Genomic DNA, 22141 nt, shown 5'->3' with positions numbered 1-22141 from the left:
TAAGTGTATTTGCATCTAAGTTCTTGACCATTTATTGCAGCTTGCTCACTATTTTTTGTCATAATATAAATAGTTTCTTACTTGTCTTGCATTGTATTTCAGGTAAAATAGTTCTAACTGCGACGATTGACTTGTTCAACAATGTTGTGGCGAAATTACTGCCGACTCCCAGTAAGATGCATTATCTCTTCAATTTGCGAGACATCTCCAAAATATTTCAAGTAAGTGCATGGGAAATAGTGACAACTGCTGTAAAAATTTTCAAAAGTGATTAGGTATTTATAATATGACGCGATTTCAGGGTTTGCTGAGAAGTAATAAAGACTATCAGAATACAAAGAGAAGTTTCCTGAGACTATGGATATGCGAATGCTTTAGAGTTTTTGGAGACCGACTGACAGAAGAAAAGTGTGTATTTATATATTTCACTACAGTATTCTTATTAAGCGCTGGTAGCCTAGCGGTGAGAGCGTGCGACTTTCGATCCGGAGGTAGCGTGTTCGAACCCCGGCTCGTCCGAGTTTTTCGGAACTTATGTGCGAAATGTAATTTGATATTTGCCAGTCGCTTTTCGGTGAAGGAAAATATCGTGAGGAAACCGGACTAATCCTAATAAGGCCTAGTTACCCCTCGGGTTGGAGAGTCAGATGGCAGTCGCTTTCGTAAAACTGGTGCCTACGCCAAATCTTGGGATTAGTTGTCAAAGCGGACCCCAGGCTCCCATGAGCCGTGGCAAATGCCGGGATAACGCAAGGAGGATGATGATTCTTATTACCATCTCGTGAATCCTACCAGTATGTACTTATTTATAGTACGCCAAGTATGATCCAGTAGTATAGCTGTTTAACATTGATTATAATAATAGTGCCGCTTCGTTGCCAGTTGTTCTGTCGATTAAACTATCTGGTTATAACAGTTATATACGGTTATAGGGACCGCGACTGGTTCATGACGCATATGGGCGACCAGCTGGGCAAGCACTTCGAGCTGACCTTCCACGCCGTGTGTCCTACCAAGACCGCTCCCATCTTCGGCCATTTCCTCAACCCGTTCGAGGTATACGACGATATGGCTGATCCCGAGGCTTTGAGAAAGTAAGTCTTAGATCGCAACATAATTAACCAAGAATCAAAAAGGTTATCAAGGTCTATATCCCAATTATTTCTTTAATACAAACTAGAAATAGAAATATTTTTATTTATGGCAAAGTGAGGAGGAGCTAGTAGGTAGGTTTAGGAGTTTCCCTTGAGATTACCTATTGATTGAGATTCCATTGAGTTGCTGCATTTTTGACTATGAATCACTTCAAAGAGGATCGCGTATTAGAGAGTTACTGTCAAAGTAAAATGTGTAATCAGTAATCACAGTGCATAGACTGGCATCTTTCGACACAGGCTTAAAATTTTTCAGAATTTGGCTCACAGTCTTAGCTTGATATGTGTTAAAATGTTAAATATTAATATTAGCGCCATCTAGCCGAGAGTTCCCCAAAGGTGAAACGCCATCTAGGCCACCGTACCTTTTCCTTTTATTTGTCTATACGGTCTTTGATCACTTATACAACTCGGTTAGGTGTGACACTTACCTATATCGTTATGTCTCAGGTACATAGCAAACCAGATGGAGGAATACAACAGCTGTCCGGGCGTGGTGAAGATGGACCTGGTGCTGTTCAAGGACGCCATAGAGCATATTGTCAGAATCGTCCGGGTCATTTCGCAGCCGAGGGGGAATATGCTGTGTGTTGGAATTGGTACGTCACTACGTGAATTAGTAGGTTGCTTTACCTTGATACAGATGTAGTGCGAAAAGATCTTCTTATTTTTCCAGAAACTTTCAGATTCAGATTTCAGATTCAGATTCAATAATTTATTCAATGGTAAACACAGTTAATATACATAATTAAGTATTATATATAATTCTAATAAGTGATGAGATTTAAAAAAATGTAACTCTGGTTTACCGCGAAATGGTCCCGCCTCAGCATAAATGCTGACCCGGGGGTCAGCGCTGATCTTCCGGCGAGACCATGTTAGTGGGCCACGAACGCAGCTGAACGACCTGGGGCCCATTTCTCGAAAGATACAAGCCTTGTATTACAAGTGCGCGAACTGTCAAATCGTATGGGTTGTCATGGAAACACACTTGTAATACAAGGCTTGTACCTTTCGAGAAACGGGCCACTGCCCTTCTAAAACATCTGAACGCGGCCACAATTACGAGGCGGTGTTCAGCGCCATCTAGAGTGCGGGTAGGTGTAGGTACATTTTAACATAATTAATAATAAAATAGCCGGTCAGGTCGTACAGCGTGCCAATGACTTATACTTAACAATGTGGAACATTTCACTCATATATGTACAACATTATGACAATATCTTAAATAAGAAATATTAAGGTGCAAAATACCTACATAATTACTAGTAGATGTGTGTTACAAATATAGGCATGAAAGAGGCCATAGAAATGTGTTCAAGTAAGTTTTCGTATTTGTCATGCTGGTTCAGACAGTGTCAGTACGTCTTGTACTGAGACTGACTGAAGTAGCATGGCACGTTCTACGTTTCCGTATAAATACGAAGGAAAAGCTTTTCGCACTACATCTGTATACAGGCGCGGGGAGCGGTTTCACCCTTACGTTGTCGACCTACCTTTCATTCGCACGAAGAGGTTTGCCTCTTCTTTCCTAATGCGAACTGCTAAGGAATGGAACATGCTCCCTCATCTGTATTCCCGGGCGAATACAATCTGGGTGAATTCAAGTCAAGAGTGAATAGGCTATTACGGAACCAGTGAGCTACAACCTCGGCCTTGTCGTCACTTTCCATCAGGTGCGACTAAGGTCAATCACTGGCCAGTTTATAATAAAAAAGAAAAAAAAAACTTAAATAAATGTTGAAAGGCTACAAAGTAGGGAGGTATACCCAGTAAAGTATAGTCCATTTCAAATACGAAGGCCCGATGGCACAGACCGACTTAACTACAAAGTAGGGAGGTATACCCTATTGTTAAGTTTCGAGTGCCATCGGGCCTTCGTATTTGAAATGGTACCACCGGCAACACTGTTAGCTGTACATTTGCCATCCTTATTACGAGGGCATAACGTCTGCCGATGGTTAGTTAAGAGTGTTGCTGTTAGTACACCACTAGGCGAGATTGGTCGTATGTACCATGAAGATCGCTAATGGTGACTTTTAGCAGCTGTAGAAGATCTTTACTTTGCTTGTTTGTCTAGCTCTAAACAAAATTAACCGTTGTTTTATTTTTGTCCAGGTGGGTCAGGGCGTCAGAGCTTGACGCGAGTAGCGTCTTACATCTGCGAGTGTAACTCCTTCCAGGTCGTGGTCACTAAGACCTACGGAGTCAAGGACTTCAAGGAGGACCTTAAGGTAGCCAAACATGGAAGATGAATGTACCTAAGCATGTTTGATAAAAAACATAAAAGCATTTTACCGGGGCTTTCCTTTGGTGATTAGCATTTATAAAAATCTGTTACCAGAAAAGATAGTCAATCTGTAGTGTTGTGTTCCTGCCGGTGAGTAAGGCTGCCAGAGCTCAACGAGAGTGCTGGTGACGGAAGGACCTACGGAACTAATTTGTTCCGTCTATTTTCCTTTGAGTCGTCGGCAACCCTCTTTAGAACTTGTACACTCCTTTTTGTTGTGTACTTAACACAGCAAAAGGCAGTTTATAAGTTTCTAATGGGTTGACAACGCGCATGTGACAATCCTTGAGTTGCAGGCGTCCATAGGTTACGGTGACCGCTTTCCATCAGGCGGACCGAATGCTAGTTTGCCACCGACGTAGTATAAAAACAATATATTTATTCTACAGACGTTATACACTGCAACGGGCGTGGAGGCGAAGAAGACTACCTTCATATTTTCGGACACACAGATTGCAGAAGAGACCTTCACTGAAATAGTCAATAACCTGCTTAGCAGCGGGGAAGTCACCAACTTATTCAAACAGGATGAGTTCGAAGACGTAAGTTGTGCACGAATGGTGCTGCCTTCATTTTGTGGTCTTTTCCATGTGAAATGATATGGTGTCAAATTAGTTCCAACTGCGGTCGCTAGTAAACTCATTATAGCCTAGCGGTGCCATTTGGCACCCAATTTAGTACGGCCAAGTAAAAATATGATCAAGCTACAAATGAACTAAAATCCCTTCAGGAACAATATACTGAGATTGTTTTCCAAATCCGAGACCTAAAAAAGAATCGGGCTAAAATGGGTAATGTTGGAATTGTCCGTAAGATGATGTATTTGTGACAATTAGGGCCACTCTGTCACGCACGTTGCCAATAAAATGGGGTCTTTAAATCTGTTGTTTTCTTTTCTACGTGTTAGATAGGCTCTCTTGACCTCTTTTTCTCAACTTCTCTCTCTATCTCTGTGTAGTAGGCTCCCGATTTTTTTTTAAATTATAAATGGGCTTGCACTTGGCCACAGACTAGCCAAAGGAAAAGACGATGGAGTGAGCTCGCCCAGAAGATGCCTGTTCACCCTAGATTTGAAGGTTGCCGGGCTTTATTCAATTAGTCAAAGTCTTAAATTGTTACATGTAGATAAAATCAGCATTGGAGAAGCCTATGAAGAACGCCAACATACTGCAGACGAATGAGGCCGTTTATCTCTTCCTGGTGGACCGAGTGCGCGCCAATATGCGAATCGTTCTGTGCTTCAGCCCTATCGGAGAAGAATTCAGGTAAACCTGTATAAATTATATTCGACAGCTGTGTGAGTGGCATCTGTACAAATCTTCTATAATTGCAACAATCACGTTTCTGTCAAATTTTAATAACCTCCATAGGCCCAAACATTTTCTTGTCCCCTTTTCTAAACCCAGCGTCTACGAAAAGCAATAAAATAACTGTTTGCGACGTGCTAAGCTGGTCCTCTGTACAGTTTTTGCTACAGGTATTTTTGGCGTCACAAATGTCATACTACACGACCAGGGGCCCATTTCTCAAAACTGAAAGTTATACGCGGAAGCCTCTTTCCAACTTGTCATATTAGACAATGTAAATTGTAACTTGTAGCTTCAAGAAATGGGCCCCAGTTGCACTCGCCTCTGTAGCTAGCACATAATAGCCGCGAGAGTATGTCGCCGCGAGATAGATGACATGTAGTCTTCTCTTTTAACTGTATTAATGACATAACATAAGGACGGGTAATCTATCTCGCGGCGACATACCCTCGCGACAATCATGTGCTGGGCCTACTGCTGAAGTGTTGCGTGTACTCTACAGAAATCGCATCCGTCAGTACCCGGCGCTCATCAACGCGACGACGACCAACTGGTTCCTGGAGTGGCCCCGCGAGGCGCTGCTCGAGGTGGCTTACAAGTTCTTGGAGGGAGTGGAGTTGCTCGCCTCCATCACGGGACCTAGGGTTAGCTGTGTTTTCAAATCTATTTATCTAGCCAGATATACTTAATACTTATAATCTGCTCTAGGAACAGTTAGGTAAGATGACTAAGATGTTAATAGAAATTGTTCCAAATGTGTCACTAAGCTCAAACCAAGTTATCGGACACTATTCTGATCAGGTAATCCAGCTCCGTTTGGCTCGCATTAATACGTCACAGTATACTAAAGAGTACTATTACCACCACCGCTCTCGGTTACCTCACTGTTACCGCCTGTCAAAAACTCTGCCTGTCATAATTATCTCACTCTATCTGTCATAAGTACCATACGCGTACGCCTACACGACCTTAGACAGTGTGTGTAGGAACGCGCCTCTTGATCGACTTGATCGCCAGTGGCGTGGCTACGTAGCAATTATATTAGAAAGGGGCAACACGATTCGACCTTGAACTGAAGTGTTATTTGTGTACATTAGTATTTTTATTTATTCCGTGCTCAAACTAGCAAGGAAGTGGAGAAGAACTAAGACGGTTTCCTTCATTTTATATACAGATTCGCCGTAAGGAATCATTAGTGGAGAGTCGCGAGGATGGCCTGCGCGCTAGCGTGGCGTCCATCATGTCTCTGATCCACTCGTCGGTGGGCCGCTACTCGGTGAAGATGTACAATGAGATCCGGCGCACCAACTACGTGACTCCAACTAACTACCTGGAGCTCGTCGCGGGATACAAGGAGTGAGTTCGGGCTTACTACCTAATTGCTGTACAATGATAAAGAATGTCTGTTGCAAATTGGAGTCTTGAATACTTACTTATTGCTACTTAATTGGCTGGCGCGATGACCCAAAATGAGTTTTGGCCTCCTGAGCACGCCTATTTGCTCTTTCTTGAGCGGTATCGCGCCAGCATTCGGACTTGAATACACGCTTGTGAAATGTACAAACCAAAGTTGATTTGTGGACCGATCTGTACTGTCTGTGCTTCTGTCCGCGCGTCTTCGTGATCTGTAGATATAATGGATAATTTATTGACAGAATGCTGAAGATGAAACGACATGAGATTGCCCTACAAGCAAACAAGCTAAGAAACGGATTAGGAAAAGTCGAAGAAACCACGAAACTTGTTGGACTGATGTCAGAAGAACTTGCTGTGGCTAAGGTTTGGACTACGATAAATCGCTTTAAATAAATGTTTGTAATAACTAGATTAATTACCGCAATGTAAAACCCAATATTACGCCGTTGGTTATTTCGCTAGGTCCAAGTGGCGGAGTACACGGAACAATGTATAGAATACATGGGAGTGATCAACGTACAGCAACGCAACGCGGATGAGCAACAGCGTAGCGTCGCGGCACGCAGCAAGAAAACGCAAGAAGAGGAGGTGCAGTGCAAGAAGCTCGCCGAGGCCGCCATGAGGGACTTGGCTAGCGCCATGCCCGCTCTGGAGGAAGCCGTCAAGGTTACTATTCTCCTCATTTATACAATGCATTGGGAAAACTGTAAAATGTAGGATGAAATTAGGGGTAAATTTTCACCAAATATTTATGATTTAAATGATTCACGGTTAGTTTCATTAGACTTATATGTATTTACCGGGATAGACCGTGATATCCGTCCAAATATCGGGACCTCAATAAAAATCAAAAAGGTTATCACGGTCTATATCCAGGTCAATATGTCTAAAAATTTATGAGCCTTCTATATAGGTGGAATTATCCAGCCATTTACCTAGGGCCTTGCTGTTTACGTTTGTATGATTCGAATTATAATTTATATTTTTTAGGCCTTTGGATGCTCTAAATAAGAAAGATATCACAGAAGTAAAATCATACGCAAAACCACCATATAAAGTCGAGATGGTTATGGAGGCTGTGCTCATACTGTTACAGGTAATCTTAGTAATGTAGTTTACATATAAATGAATTGCCTATAACCTTTTATTATCTACTGAATAGATTATACTTATACCAAAACTTATCAATACTTAGAAAGAACCTACATGGGCCGAAGCAAAGCGGCAACTGGGTGATCAATATTTCCTGGACCGTCTCCGAGAGTTTGATAAAGATAACATCTCTGATAAAACCCTAAAGAAGATAGGCACCTATACGATCAAGCCAGATTTTGACCCAGAGATCGTGGGCACGGTGTCAGCTGCCGCTAAGTCGCTGTGTTTGTGGGTGAGGGCGATTGAGAAGTATGGTAAAGTATACAAGTGAGTGCATTTATAATACTAACTACTTACGTTACTGTGTTGAAGAGCGGTAGTTTAACTATCATATCCTTTCAAATTTTCCTGCTGTTGACAGAATTGTAAAACCAAAGAAGGAACGTCTAGAGGAAGCCCTGGAGTCCCTGCGCATGAAACAGCAGATTCTCGCGGAGGCGCGCGCCAAGCTGCGAGAGTTGAGCGAGATGCTCGCGCGACTGCAGGCGGAGTACGACGAGAAGTTACGGCAGAAGGAGGAACTCGAGGAGAAGTCGAGGCAGCTGATCCTCAAGCTTGAGAGGGCTGAGGCGCTCATTACTGGCTTGTCGGGTTAGTAGTGCGAGAGTTATAATCATAACAGGCGATCTTCTGAGGATTATTATATAATTAAACAAAAACCAATATGCGCAATTCGCATATATGTGATCCGTTTGGCTTTGACCATAGATTAAATATAAGAAGATCATACCATCCCATACATTAAAATGCGACCGCCTAAGAACGCCCATACACTACACCACACAGATGGCGCCACAAAAAATTGCCTTGTTGCCATCGATTATTTGTCACTTTCGAGCCATAAATCTATGTCAAAAGTGATACTTAACGCCATCTACAAGTATAATCTAAAGTTACAAGACATTTTTTTTGTGGCGCCATCTATGTGTGGTGTAGGGTATGCGCGTTCTTAGGCGGACGCATTTTAATGTATGGGATGGATGATCTTATATTTAATCTATCCTGTGACGAAGTAACATAATTGTTTTTATTGGGCCTTTTGAATTCTGAAGCCAGAACAGCTTATAGTGCTATATTTTTGATGCAGGCGAGAGAGAGCGCTGGGAGCTGACCGTAGAACGTTTGGACAAGGAGTTCGATAACCTGCCCGGGGACTGTCTCATAGCCACCGGCTTCGTGGCCTACCTAGGGCCCTTCGTGTCTGAATACCGCGAGGCTCTTATGAGCGATTGGTTCATGGAGGTACAGTTTTAGTTCTTATGTTCTGAAGTGAGGTGTCCATAGCTGGTTTGAGATCTGTGTAAGTTTTGGTTTCGATTTTTTTGTTTACCTAATGTCAATCAATCAATCAATAAAAATATTCTTTATTCAAATAGGCATACAATAAGCACTTTTAAATGTACAAAAATGTACAATTTTCATCTTATTCTAAATATCAGACCAATTTATTGGTGCAATAAACAATATTATTTTAAAAGTACATTGAATTAATAAAATTATATCAATCTAAATTGTATAAAAAATACTAGTCTAAAAACTTCTAGAATAAATTATAAACGTCAAAAAAAAATTTATGGTAATTTACTAAAATGCATGAAAATTTTTGTAGGTATACAACGAACAGTTACCGGTGACAATGGACATGACAATGAAATACTTCTTGTTAGACGATGCCACACTAAGGGAATGGAACACCATGGGTCTGCCTGGTATGTGAACGCTCATGTTTTCACATTATTTTAAATTTATTTGCAGCACTCTTCATAATTTTTATTTTGTCAGAGGACAACTTCAGTGCAGAAAACGGCATCATAGTAGTGCGTGCCACAAGATGGCCGTTGGCAGTAGACCCACAGGGGCAAGCACTCATATGGATCTCGAGACTTGAAGAGAAAAATGACATACAGGTAATTATCGTCATTACAAGATTATAAAAGTACTATCTTGACTTCACATACGATACATTTTCTATATGCATAAATATTTTTCAGATCGTCGATTTCGGCCAACCAAATTACTTGAAAGTAATGGAGAAATGTCTTACAGAAGGGAAGCCAGTAATAGTACAGGGTGTAGGCGAAATATTAGATCCTTCTATAGCACCAATTTTGGACAAGGCCATCATCAAGATCGGCAGTTCTTTAGTCATCAAGTTCAACGAGAAAATGGTGCCCTATCACGATAAGTTCAAATTGTACTTGACCACCAAACTGGGTAAGTTTTTGGCTTTAAATCTGTACGTGATGTGATCTTAAACGTATTATGGCATATTTCAGTTTTCAGGTAGCGGAGATAATTAGTTAGGATTTAAATTTTAAGGATGGAGTACCTGCAGTCTTGGCCCAGCGATTCAAATTGATTTACTGCAAATTACCGTACAATGAGTTTCTTTACTTAAAAATACTTATTTATTTTAAGGTAACCCGACGTACACCCCTGAAACCCTAACGAAGACTACAATGGTGAACTTCGCCGTGAAAGAGCAAGGTTTGACTTCCAGCTGCTTAGTATTGTGGTGCGGAAGGAGCGCCCGCAGCTCGAGATTATGAAGGACAACCTTGTCACTACCATCGCCAACAATAAGAAGATCCTTGTGAGTTTTCAGTTATTCTCGATAGTACGATAATAGTTTTAGAAAAATTGCACTGAATTGTGTTGTCGTTGATGGTGGCAAACAGTATACGGCGCATCTAATGAAGTATGCAGTCTCCGGAGCCTATGGACAGTATGGACGCCTCAAACAAACGAGGTGTTAATGCGCGTTGACGACCCCATTCCGCACCTCATTGTCCTCATTAAGTACAGGCTCTGAATTTATAAATATTTCTCAATAGGTTTCATAAACTGCAATATATTACTATTATACTGAAAAACCCTGAAATCACGGAAAAAAATACTATTTCATACATTTTGGTTGGTAACCTAGGTCGATCTGGAAAACGACCTCCTTCGTATAATGTACGAGTCGCAAGTACCGCTCCTGGAGAACGAGGAACTATTCGTGACTCTGCAGACCTCGCAGCGAACCTCGCTGGAGGTCAAGGAGGCGCTCATTACTTCTCAGGTCACTGAGAAGGAAATCGACACGGCCAGACAGGTGGGTTTTTTTCTTTTAGTAATAAGTAAAATTTTGTGCTTTCTAGCAATCTTGACAATTTTAAGAATAAATAATAAGAGTATATTCTGCAATCGTGTCGTTAAGGCCCACTTGCACCAACCACTTAACTCAGGGTTAGTGGGCTGTCAACTGTCAAATTCCATATAAAATGGTGGGTTAACCCTCCATTTTCGTTGGTGCAAGGGGCCCTAAGAGGCTCAAACAGGTGAGCATATTATACAGCGCTGCCACCTGCAGCCTTTTACAGAGAATATTTCTTCACTACTTTTAAAAAATCTTGTATCTCACGCTGTTCCTCAAAGTTAAAACGCAGTAAGTCTATATGCATTCCATACATACTTACTACAATTTTTTTTTCATTGACAGACGAAGATACAAGTTTTTTTTAAAAGTAGTGACGATTTGTTTAAATTAACACCTGACGCAACCTCGTGGCTTAGAACACTGAACGTGGACTTATAATTCTTGTAGCTACTTATATTGTTGGAAATGTTTACGCCACACGCTTAAATAAATAAACGTTACGTCAGATGTTTAGATAACATCGTGTCCAAAGGCACTAAAGCTGGATTACCTACTCTATGAAATATTTGTATCCCCAGGGCTACGTCCCAGTAGCAGTGCGCGCCTCTGTGCTATTCTTCGCGCTAAACGACCTCTCCCGGATCGACCCTATGTACCAGTTCTCCCTGGACGCCTATACAGACTTGTTCAACTACTCCATCGACCGCAGTCCCAAGAACGCTGAGCTGGAGGAACGCATCAACAACCTTAATGAGTTCCACACCTACTCTGTGTATAAGTAAGTTCTTTATTCCTCTAGGAACCATTTTGCTCATCAGATCGTCCTGGTTTGTGGCTACAGAATAAAAGGAGCTAAAGGGGTAGTTACTTTCGCACGCCACAAGTCACTTTCACCAGTAATCTGACGGCGTAGCCGAACGGCAATCGTCGCCGCCAGACGTTGACAGAAAACGTAGTCTGGCTCTGTGGCGCCAATACGCGAGAGAGTTAGGGATAGATAGTTATTAAACAGATATTATCGTGAGCGTTTCTGCATTTGGCTACGTACCCTGATCCATCACGCCTCATTAGCTCACTTATAAAGCTTCCGATATTACCAGAATAGTTGCTACCCTTGCCTTTCCCTTTTCCTAATCCCACTCTATCCCTAGGAACACGTGCCGAGCTCTCTTCGAGCGACACAAGCTGCTGCTCTCCTTCCACATCGTCTCGCGCATCCTCTTCCAGGCGGGCAAGATGAACTACAACGAGTACTTGTTCCTGCTGAAAGGCGGCGTTGTGCTGGACCGCTCCGAACAACCAGACAATCCTACTAGTGAGACTCGATGAGTTTTGAACGTTTGTTACTTATTAAGATCGTTCCTGACTCTGTATCATGGATTCGGTGCGACACCATTATTCCTGCTAATGCGGGCAGGGTCGCCATGTAAGATTCGGGATAGCTGAGTATGTGAGTAATGAAACGAGCGAATGCTGGAACAATACTGGCTGTGTTTCATGTATTTGGCATTAAAGATACGAGTGATACAAATTAAGATTATTCATGTATATTGCGTAGGTACGTCTTAGATTTTGCTTCATCAAACAAGAAATACCAGAAAGTTGAGCCAAAACGAAAATAATCATCTTCTTTCATCATTAATTATTATTTATTATACTATAGAACAAAAGAACAACTTCATAGTACGACGTATATTTGGTGATTTATGTCAGTAAAATTGAAACTATGTAATTGATCTGTCACAAAGATTTCTCATTAAGTACATCGTACACTTTATATTTAACAGGTTTTGAATATGCTTTCAGATTGGCTACCTGATGATTGCTGGGACAACTTAACCGAAATGGACAAGCTGCCAGGCTTCCACGGCGTCATCGAATCCTTTGAGGTGTTCACCAAGGAGTGGAAGGAGTGGTACTTACATCCTGAGCCCGAGTCTCAGCCACTTTTAGGTACGTTAAATTTTAGTTTACGACAGAAAATAAACACACAGTATGTACGCGTATAATATTGCTTGTATTGTCAAACCCAAACTAATTTTCTTATTACATTGTTTGCTTCTACATGGATCTCTTCCGATTTGATTATGCACATATTATAACTAAAGCCTATTCCTCGTAGGTGATTGGAACGACTCAATGAACGATTTTCAACACATTCTCTGGATTCGTTCGCTACGAGTGGACCGCGTGTCTGCTTGCATTACTACTTTCATCGTGAGTGTGCTGGGTCCGCGCTATGTGGAACCACCTGTTCTGGATATTAAGGTACACCATATAGATACTACCACATCTACTGTTGTCAAACTGTTGTTTTGAAATAGACGCTAGAGTTTGGTTTCATTATGTTTGAAAGGAAAGAATATGTCCATTGAAAAAGTATAAAACATATCCAAATTTTGTTACAGCAATCCTGGGAAGAGTCATCGTTTAAGACGTCATTGCTTTTCGTATTGTCTCCTGGCGTAGATCCCACAGCCGCACTCATCCAGCTCGCCACGGAAGTAAAAATGTTTGACAAATTCCAGTCGCTCAGTTTAGGACAGGGCCAGGCACCAACGGCTGCAAGGTATGATACCAGTTGCCTATGTTACCATAAAGGAATTCTGGCTACAATTAGTCTGTAATTTTTATAATTATTTTTAAAATCGGGACTTAATCGCGTATAACTACATATTAAACTGACTTCCAACGTTTCAAGGACGGCGTTGTCCCCGTGGTCTGGTCGTGGTGGTCGTGGTCGCGATTAAGTCCCGATTTTAAAAATAATTATGTGTAATAATCGTGAAAGTTTAAATCAGTGTTTTGTAATTTTTATTTCAATAATTACGTATTTAAATCCCGTTGCTTTGCAGGATGTTAGCCACCGGAATGAGGGAAGGCGGCTGGGTATTTCTCGCTAACTGCCACTTGGCGTGCGAATGGCTCGGGTCGCTGCGCGGCCTGGATAATCCCAAGATCCACCCGAGGTTCCGCCTGTGGCTGTCCTCTATGCCAGACGACAAGTTCCCCTTGCACGTTCTGCAGAGGAGCATTAAGATGACGACTGAACCTCCACAGGTGCTTGCTCCTTGTTTACTGACTTTTGGAGTGGATCTGCACACTGCTCGACCTGGATAAACTTCAAATTAGCTTTGATAGATATCAATCCCGAAAGAATAAATATAAATTGTCATAATCCCCAGCTGGTGTGCAAGCACAGTATGATCGATTTTTTTTTCAGTCGTGATTTTTCGCGAGGCTTATCCACTCTCTTTGAATATATATAGATCCACTTGCTAATTGTCTCATCATAATATTCTTTTCAGGGTCTAAAAGGCAACATGGTCCGCCTATTCGCAAACATGAACGAGGACAAGTTCGACGAGGCGACGCCGAAGTACCGGCGACTGTTGTTCTGCGTGTCGTTCTTCCACTGTTCGCTCATCGCCAGGAAGCGCTTCCGACAGCTCGGCTATAACGCTGTTTATAGCTTTAATGACGCGGACTTTGATGTAACTATATCCATAATAACTTTTCATAGTTCAAGTACAGTATATTCATACTAATATTATAAATGGGAAAGTGTGTGTGTCTGTTTGTTTATCCGTCTTTCACGGCTAAACATGTGTGAGTGTGTGTGTGTGTATGTGTGTAGACAGGCATGGTTGTTTGATTATTTCTGTGTGTGTGTGTGTGTGTGTGTGTGTGTGTGTGTGTGTGTGTGTGTGTGTGTGTGTGTGTGTGTGTGTGTGTGTGTGTGTGTGTGTGTGTGTGTGTGTGTGTGTGTGTGTGTGTGTGTGTGTGTGTGTGTGTGTGTGTGTGTGTGTGTGTGTGTGTGTGTGTGTGTGTGTGTGTGTGTGTGTGTGTGTGTGTGTGTGTGTGTGTGTGTGTGTGTGTGTGTGTGTGTGTGTGTGTCTGGCCATTTTCACTTAGTAATTAGTTGCTCCGTGTTTTCATAATTCAGCGATTTCATGTAGCAACGAATTGACGCGATTTTTTAACTGGAGATAGTCGAAGGGATGGAGAATGACCGAGGTCACTTTTTATTTCTTTCTACCCCCCCCCCCTCTTCTGAAAAAAATGGGGGGAGGGAGTTTGTATGCAAAAATCCGCATTTTTCGGAGTTACCACGGGTGAAACCGCGGGCGAAAGCTAGTCATACTACTTATAGGTACATTACCTAGCTAGCAGATGAATAAATGTTGACGACTAGTCTGGTGATCCTCCCTATAAAATCTTGGATGAAGTCTTGGTTCGAACCGCGGTTAGGTTAATGGGACACTGATTTTTGTAAGGGACACAGATATTTGCTCCCGAATCGTAGGTGTTTTCTGTATACTCACATATTTATATCATTATCTACAACACATTTTTCAATCAACCAGGTTTCCGACAACCTATTGGCCAACTATCTAGAACAATACGAAGAAGTCCCGTGGGACGCTTTGCGTTATCTGTTCGCGATCATTAACTACGGAGGTCACATCACTGACGACTGGGACAAGCGTGTGCTTATCGCTTATATCAACCAGTTCTTCTGCGAGGAGGCACTGGACGTGAATTTCTACAGGTATAACTGTGGGAACAATAGGACTTTACAGCAATGATAAGACAGACCACTGCATTCATTATTTTAATAAAATGGGATTGTTCATTTCAAAGAGACCCGTCGCGACCATTTATGGGCTTATGTCAAAAATTTAAATGAAGTGCACCCCTTTTAAATAGGCAATAGGCAAAAAAGGCGTTCTAAAGCAATTGTGCGAATGATTCCCTTCTACTTTATAATAAAAATAAAGGTTTATGTGCGTCCTGACACGGGCAAGGGCAGCATCCGCCCGGTGTACTCCTTTTATTTCCATAAAGTGTCAACAAACCAGTGTCAAATGGAATCAGTGTGATAGGAAAGACATACAAAAATAAAGGTTTGCATTACCTAACGTTTACAAACTGTACTGTATTAATTCATAGATTGTCAACAATCCCCGCGTACCACATTCCCCGCGACGGCAGCCTGGAGTCGTACCGCGACTTCCTCGACCTGTGGCCTGGCTATGAGCGCGCCGAGTCTGTCGGCCAGCATGCCTCCGCCGACGTGGCTACACTCGCTCAGGTGAGATTAGACCGCTTTACTTCTTTCTCACACAATAACCCCATAGGTTTTGTTTCGTTTCAATAGACCCGCCCTCTAAACCACCAAGCGTACTTACGTATCCTACCGACTGCGCCATTTCCGGCGATATTTAGACGATCACTGTCAATCATAGATTACTTTACTTACATGCCGCTTCGTCTACCCAAACATAATTTATTGTGATTCTGATTATCAAGAGATCTACATGTGCGACATGCAAATATGTGTTTTGTTTTTCAGGACGCCCTCATATTGTGCTCGACGTTGTTTTCTCTCGCTTCCACCGGAGGAGGAGGCGGAGGTGGCGGGAAGATCAGAAGGTAAAGTTATCGAATCTATATCTCTTCCCGGCGGCTCGACAACTTTCAATCTTGTTGTGTTCATATTAACATATTAAACATTAAATAGAAGAACAGCACATTTATAAGGTTAAAAACGGGCAGCTCGGATAGTGTAGTGCCAAATGGAACCGTAAGTTACGGGAGATCTGATAGTATTTTTAAATGAATAAGTTACTTTTAGATGGTTCAAGTGGTAGTTCGAACTTCAGTTGCAGCTCAAGTAAAATTGGGTAATAAACTTCTCTCGTAGGTTGACGAATTGGCTCAAGAGATGATGACAAAATTGCCTAACAAAATCGACATGGAAACGACCGAGCGCATGATGGGTCCAGAGATTGTGATGCCGATGTGCGTCTCTCTGCTGCAGGAGATTGGATACTTCAACGTTCTCATCACCACCATTGTGTCGGGGCTTAAGGTAAGTGGTAAGGAGATATCGAATGCGAGATTTTGTGTGTTTGGAAAAATACCCTGTTCCGTCTTTCTGTTTACCTGTATTTCCGTGATCCATTCAAAAACTTTCACATTTTTATCTATCTAGAGTACAGTCACAGACTTTAATTGTTGATCCACTTCTAGCTCATTTTATACTGGCCATCTCATAGTTAAGCTATGACGTTCCAGTACAATAATCTTGTGGAAGATTTTAGTGATTTCTTTGGTTTAGATAAGGTTTTGTGTAGCCTGTGCACTAGTGTTGTTATATGTGTTTTGAACAACTAGGTATATCTGCGTTGCAGGAACTGAGGCGCGCAATAGAAGGTCTGGTGGTGATGTCAGAAATGCTCGAAATCATGTATAACTGCATTTTCGAGGGCAAAGTGCCCACGTTCTGGCAAAAAGGTACGTATTTACTATAGTGAATGTTTATTTTTCAAAAATATATTGATACATTCAACTTAACCAATGGGTTATTTCTAAATATATTTCTAGTTAACAGCAGACACGTTCAACAAGTGTAACGCTCTTGCGGCAGATCTGATATGGCTAGAGGTTCAATTGATTCATATGGTGGAAATATTCGCTGGCAAGGGATGAGGTCTTTATAGCCTACTTGATAAAAAACTTCCCGGAAGACCAGACCAAAGCCGTTCTACACTCACACATATAACACAGCTGGCCAGCTATATTGTGCTCCTTGTAAACCTAGTTCGGTTTTGCGAGTCATTTAAGAGCCCACCAAAACCACAACTCAGACCACATGCACTAACAAGGAGTCGCCACCGGATACGATTTGAACGACGACGACGACGATGATGATGATGATGATAGAGCGCTGGATTCGGAGGCCGTAGGCCCGTCTCAATCGAGGCAGTAATTTTTCCACTTTAAAACGTACGGTGATTTGTAATCTGTAACATGGCAGCTCGGCCGTCGATGAAGCCGCTGGGGTCGTGGTGCCGCGAGCTGTTCCTGCGCGGCGCGCACCTCACGGCGTGGGCCAACGCGCCGCGCTCGCCGCCCACGCTCTGCTGGCTGCCGGCGCTGGTCGCGCCCACCGGCTTCCTCACAGCCGTCATGCAAGTATGTAATGTGGGACCATTGTGCTAGTTTACTGTCACTTGTACATAATCGGCAATTCCTTAGAAACCACTAATGATTAGGTAATGGTTTTAGGAAGGTAAATAGGAAGTTTTTGCTTTTTCATTTCTGTTTAGAAGTAGACCATATTCTACTTTTACATAAATTTAACATAATTTCCTATTCCGATAATCATTTGTCCTTGTGGAGTTCCCCTCTCAAACTTTTGTTCCGCCTACTTTATAGACAACTGCGCGAGGAGAAGGCTGGCCTATAGATACGCTGTGCTGGGAGTTCACGGTCATGTCCATGGAAGAGTCCTCGTTCGTGCGTCCGCCGCGAGACGGCGGTGTCTACGTCAGGTAAGTTCACTTATCAACATTCTGTACATATACGTAATAACAGTTAAAAGTTATTGCTTATGAGTCACTTAAATTGTGCAGAGGGCAGTACTTGGAAGGCGCGTCATGGTTCCGCAAGGATGGGTACCTGCAGGAGCCGCTTCCCATGCAACTGGTGTTTCCTATGACGCCCATCCACTTCAAGCCGATCCGGGCCACGGGCCGCAGGCTCCGAAGTAAGCATTCATAATACACGTTTACTACTGATGTCGTATTCTATTCTCCCAGACTACTGGCCATGAGTGAATTCATTTCCCCAACTTAATAAAGATTGACCACTCTTTACGGCTCAGCCACGACATTCGTCTAGGCGCGACAGCGGTGAGCGGCGGCCATACATTGAAGTTTGAAGCGAGAGACAGCGATGGGATTTTTCATTCGCACGTATGACTGCCGCTCACCCCTGTCGCGCTTAGATCAATGTCGTGGCTGGGCCATAAAGCGTCCCATTAATCAGCCACACTGTCGCGTTATTACGACATTGCACTCTATTGTCTGATACGTCAGGGATTCCTCAAATGTGAAACTGGTAATCAGAAGCAGGAAGGACCCGTTTCTTTGTAACTCTATACATAACCGATAAATGTAGTGGTACCTACGATTGCCTGGACCTATTTATTTATGGTGGTTGGTGTGTTACTTCGCTCAAAGACGACCTGATTGGAACGTTTGGCGGGCAGGGTTTTCGATACTGTACTACTAGGCTACTTGACCTTTTTTTAAAGTCTGTCTTATATGATTAAGTACTGTCCAATTAACTGAAATAAAATATTATCATATTTTATTATGATTTAAAAACAGCGAAAATATTTTTAAAGTATACTTTTACGTAATCAGGCGAAAACAACACAGTCCTGTTAATCTATAGATTAACTGTGTATCAGGTCATTCTATTCGAAAACAACATTTTCTAACTTTTTAAGTATGAAGACATAAAGTTCAATATGTCCGTGATTGTTTTGACATGCAGTAAGGTTCGAATTCGGTGACGTCACTACATCGCTGACAGCGTTTTCGGTGGCCAAAATAAATAAAAAATTACACACATTTTTAATCGAAAATACGTAGTCATCATACGCTTTTAATACCCAAAATCTATAAATATTGTTATTTTATGTCAAATACTACAGAAGACAATCATTTATTGGGCCAAATTCGATATGAGTCTAGTAGCCTATTTTGGATAGGTTGGCTAGTTGTCTGAAATACAGCATGTTTATTGTTTGTAGACCGCTACATCTGCCCGTGCTACTACTACCCGAAGCGCATGGGGGCGTTCGTGGTGGCCGTGGACATGCCCTCCGGCAAGGAGAACTCGGACTTCTGGGTCAAGCGCGGCACCGCGCTGCTCTGTACACTTGCTACTTAATAATACAAGTACGATGTTTTAATATTTAACGTGTTCTTTTATTTAATACTAGTGCATACTTTTGGGTACTTGAAGGCATTTTGGTTAGGTACCAATTAAACCAAGTGTTATAACGATTAATGACAACTCATTAGCGCATCAGACTTTAAGACATGTAACCGTAGGGATGTTTATGACCGTTGAATTGAATAACAATTTAAATATTATTGGAAGTGTCTTTATGCTGTCCCTGACGCATTTTATAGCATAAAGCATAGCAACCAATGCAGCTCCAAATGTCAACGAAGAAAAACATTACAGTTATTTTATAAAGTTTATTAAAATAATTCGTAATATAAATACAGATAACTATTTAGAATCAATACAAAATTGGTATTATTTTATACTCTTGTGAATTGACTCTAAAACATTACAGTACAAAATTAAAACTGAGGCATTGAGGGATTTAATAAGTAACTAAGTGAGGCAGTATTACTCGTTATATCTAGTATGGCGATGATTCGATGACACTCATTATGGTTTAAGTATCTTTGTATTACTTGTGTCACCGTCGACGCGAACTTAGCATTTTCGGATAGATGGAATATGTAAGGGCTGATTAAGAAAGTACGTTCGCGCATGTAAGTTTCATTGCCATGCGGCGCGGCTGCATTAGATGTAACTACAATAATCAGCAATGTCCAAATTTGATTCTCAAAAGCTGGCACGAAGAAACGAAACTTTGACTGCAGTGACATCTGTATCGGTATACCGTCGTAACTGTCAATAGCTTTCATTATATTCCAATCTACCACACTCATGCATATTATCATTTGCTCATTCGTTCTATTCGTGCCAGCGTTTAACCCTTTGAACACCAAGAACCACTAAAACTAAATGAGATAGAATCTCGCGTGTCCTTGGCAGAAGACAGTATAACTCAATTGAAGGAAAAAACCGAAGTCGTGGCGAAGTTACAGTCGGATCTTAATACGGCGACAAAAATGATAAGCACCCTCCAACAGGAATTTGATGCTCGAGAACAGTATTCTCGGATTAACAATATTGAAATCTCTAGTCTGCCCTACAAGAAAGGAGAAAACTTAATCAGCATCCTACAGGACATTTATACTGTAGTAGGGCTAAAGTTCGAGGCTCATTTTGTCGTCAGCATACTGCGAGTACGACGTTTCCAGCATGGTGACGACAAGGTCGTCGGCGGCGACAACGAGGGGCGAAGATCGACGTACCGCGAGCCAGCTGTCATCGTAAAGTTTACCAGGCGTGCTTATAAGGACCAGCTTCTGTCAGCAGTCCGTGCGCGCAAGAGCAGCACGACGTCCTCGATTGGCCTTCACGGGCCGTCCTCCGGGCCTCCGGCCAGCAAGATGCTGCTTAAACGCGCACGAGACCTGAAGAAGGATAATAAAATCACGTATTTATGGATACGAGACTGTAAGATCCTTGCTAGAAAAACCGAAACTTCTAAGGTTATGATCATAAATAACAATTTCGATTTTAATAAAATAAAATGACTGTCCCTCTTATCAATCCTGAGATCTCTTATATCAAAATTACATTAATTGCGCCTTATAACTTTGTCGTTGTTTGTAACCCGAACATGTGTTATTTATTGAATGTAATTTTCTTTATCACTATCAGCCTTGAACATGTGCGAGTTAAATGTACCACCTGCGCTGCCTATACAAAAAAAGTAAATATTTTGTTTCTGTCGCCGGATTTACAAATAAAATGTTGTCAATATTTCTTGTTTGCTTCACAACGTCTAACCAATATTGATTTATATTATTTAAATACCTATAATTCACAACGTCTAACGAAAAAAACTTATAATTTAAATTATAAAATGATGCATAGTAATGGCTGTGTAGTTCTTAACACTCGTAACGACTACTGTTAATTTTTTCTACTCCCGTGTTGTTATTCGTCATTTACAGTGTCGTGCATAGATCGTTAAAACCTTACTTAAAAGATGCCCGCCCCCGCCCGGCGCCCCGCGCACCCACGCATACGATATAGCTCTTAAAGTATTGTTAGGTAGCCTTTAATGGATATAGCGTGGGTGCGCGGGGCGCCGGGGGCTGGCGGCAGCGACGGCGCGGGGGAGTGCGAGCGACAGGGTGAGTGCAGGAACAGAGGGGAGGCCGACGCGTCAAAATACAGGGAACAGTGTGAATTTCACGAAACTTCAAATTGTTCTAAAATTAACCTTATTGGGGGTGGTATTTTCATTGTACAGTTACTTAGCGAGTTTCTTTCATATTCAGGTTTAAAACAGTACAATGGTTGCTTAAACTTTAATCAACGAATTTTAGATCTTATTTTTTGTAATAAAAACTGCATAATATCCGCAAGCGATGATCCTTTTACACCAGAAGATTTGCACCATAAGGCTCTTCAAATAGAACTTAAAATTGTTCACTCGTTTAATACTCTTGTACCGGCCTGTACATTCGTACATCGATTCTTCGATGCAAACTTCAATGAAATAAACCTCGAGTTATCTAAGATTGCTTGGTTGGAACGCTTTTCGGGCCGACCTCTAGATAATTGTGTATCGATATTTTATGACATACTAAACAATTTAATTGAAAAACATGTTCCTAGGGTTCCCCAACGGACTTCTTGTTCGAAGCCCCCGTGGTATACTAAACCACTAAGAAGACTTTTAAATGAAAAAAAGAAATACCATAAGCTATGGAAGACATATGGTAACCCTTTAACCCATGACGCTTACAAACTTTTAAAGAAAAGAATACTAAAATTAGAAAGTCAATGTTATAGAAACTATATTAGTTATACTGAAACTAAGATCAATACTCATCCCAAGTTCTTCTGGACTTACATAAAATGTACTTTTTCTAAAAAAGGTCTTCTTCCACAGGCTATGCAATATAAGGGTGTGACGGTTTCAAGTGGTACACAAATA

The 22141-nt window shown here is 41.7% G+C and overlaps 1 protein-coding gene across 1 annotated transcript in view; it reads left to right on the top strand.

Moving 5' to 3' along the window:
• LOC125229617 (dynein axonemal heavy chain 2-like) overlaps positions 1 to 20499 on the top strand; it is a 66232-nt gene extending 45733 nt beyond the window's left edge. The window contains 39 exon segments of the mRNA XM_048134503.1: positions 103 to 221; positions 302 to 408; positions 933 to 1094; positions 1605 to 1753; positions 3273 to 3388; positions 3834 to 3986; positions 4570 to 4709; positions 5254 to 5395; positions 5926 to 6107; positions 6407 to 6530; positions 6630 to 6834; positions 7160 to 7263; positions 7363 to 7589; positions 7684 to 7913; positions 8410 to 8564; positions 8932 to 9031; positions 9105 to 9229; positions 9314 to 9536; positions 9741 to 9815; positions 9818 to 9915; positions 10249 to 10419; positions 11043 to 11242; positions 11616 to 11779; positions 12271 to 12417; positions 12587 to 12732; positions 12873 to 13033; positions 13320 to 13524; positions 13773 to 13958; positions 14832 to 15016; positions 15418 to 15559; positions 15821 to 15887; positions 15890 to 15900; positions 16172 to 16339; positions 16662 to 16764; positions 17288 to 17445; positions 17689 to 17804; positions 17886 to 18019; positions 19073 to 19220; positions 20363 to 20499. Coding sequence (XP_047990460.1) covers positions 103 to 221; positions 302 to 408; positions 933 to 1094; positions 1605 to 1753; positions 3273 to 3388; positions 3834 to 3986; positions 4570 to 4709; positions 5254 to 5395; positions 5926 to 6107; positions 6407 to 6530; positions 6630 to 6834; positions 7160 to 7263; positions 7363 to 7589; positions 7684 to 7913; positions 8410 to 8564; positions 8932 to 9031; positions 9105 to 9229; positions 9314 to 9536; positions 9741 to 9815; positions 9818 to 9915; positions 10249 to 10419; positions 11043 to 11242; positions 11616 to 11779; positions 12271 to 12417; positions 12587 to 12732; positions 12873 to 13033; positions 13320 to 13524; positions 13773 to 13958; positions 14832 to 15016; positions 15418 to 15559; positions 15821 to 15887; positions 15890 to 15900; positions 16172 to 16339; positions 16662 to 16764; positions 17288 to 17445; positions 17689 to 17804; positions 17886 to 18019; positions 19073 to 19212 — 5540 coding nt within the window. The 3' untranslated portion in view covers positions 19213 to 19220; positions 20363 to 20499.
• The last annotated feature ends 1642 nt before the right edge of the window (positions 20500 to 22141 follow it).

Source organism: Leguminivora glycinivorella, chromosome 1 (genome assembly GCF_023078275.1).
Source record: "Leguminivora glycinivorella isolate SPB_JAAS2020 chromosome 1, LegGlyc_1.1, whole genome shotgun sequence".
Classification (NCBI taxonomy): domain Eukaryota; kingdom Metazoa; phylum Arthropoda; class Insecta; order Lepidoptera; family Tortricidae; genus Leguminivora; species Leguminivora glycinivorella.
This window is presented reverse-complemented; position numbering and strand designations above follow the sequence as displayed.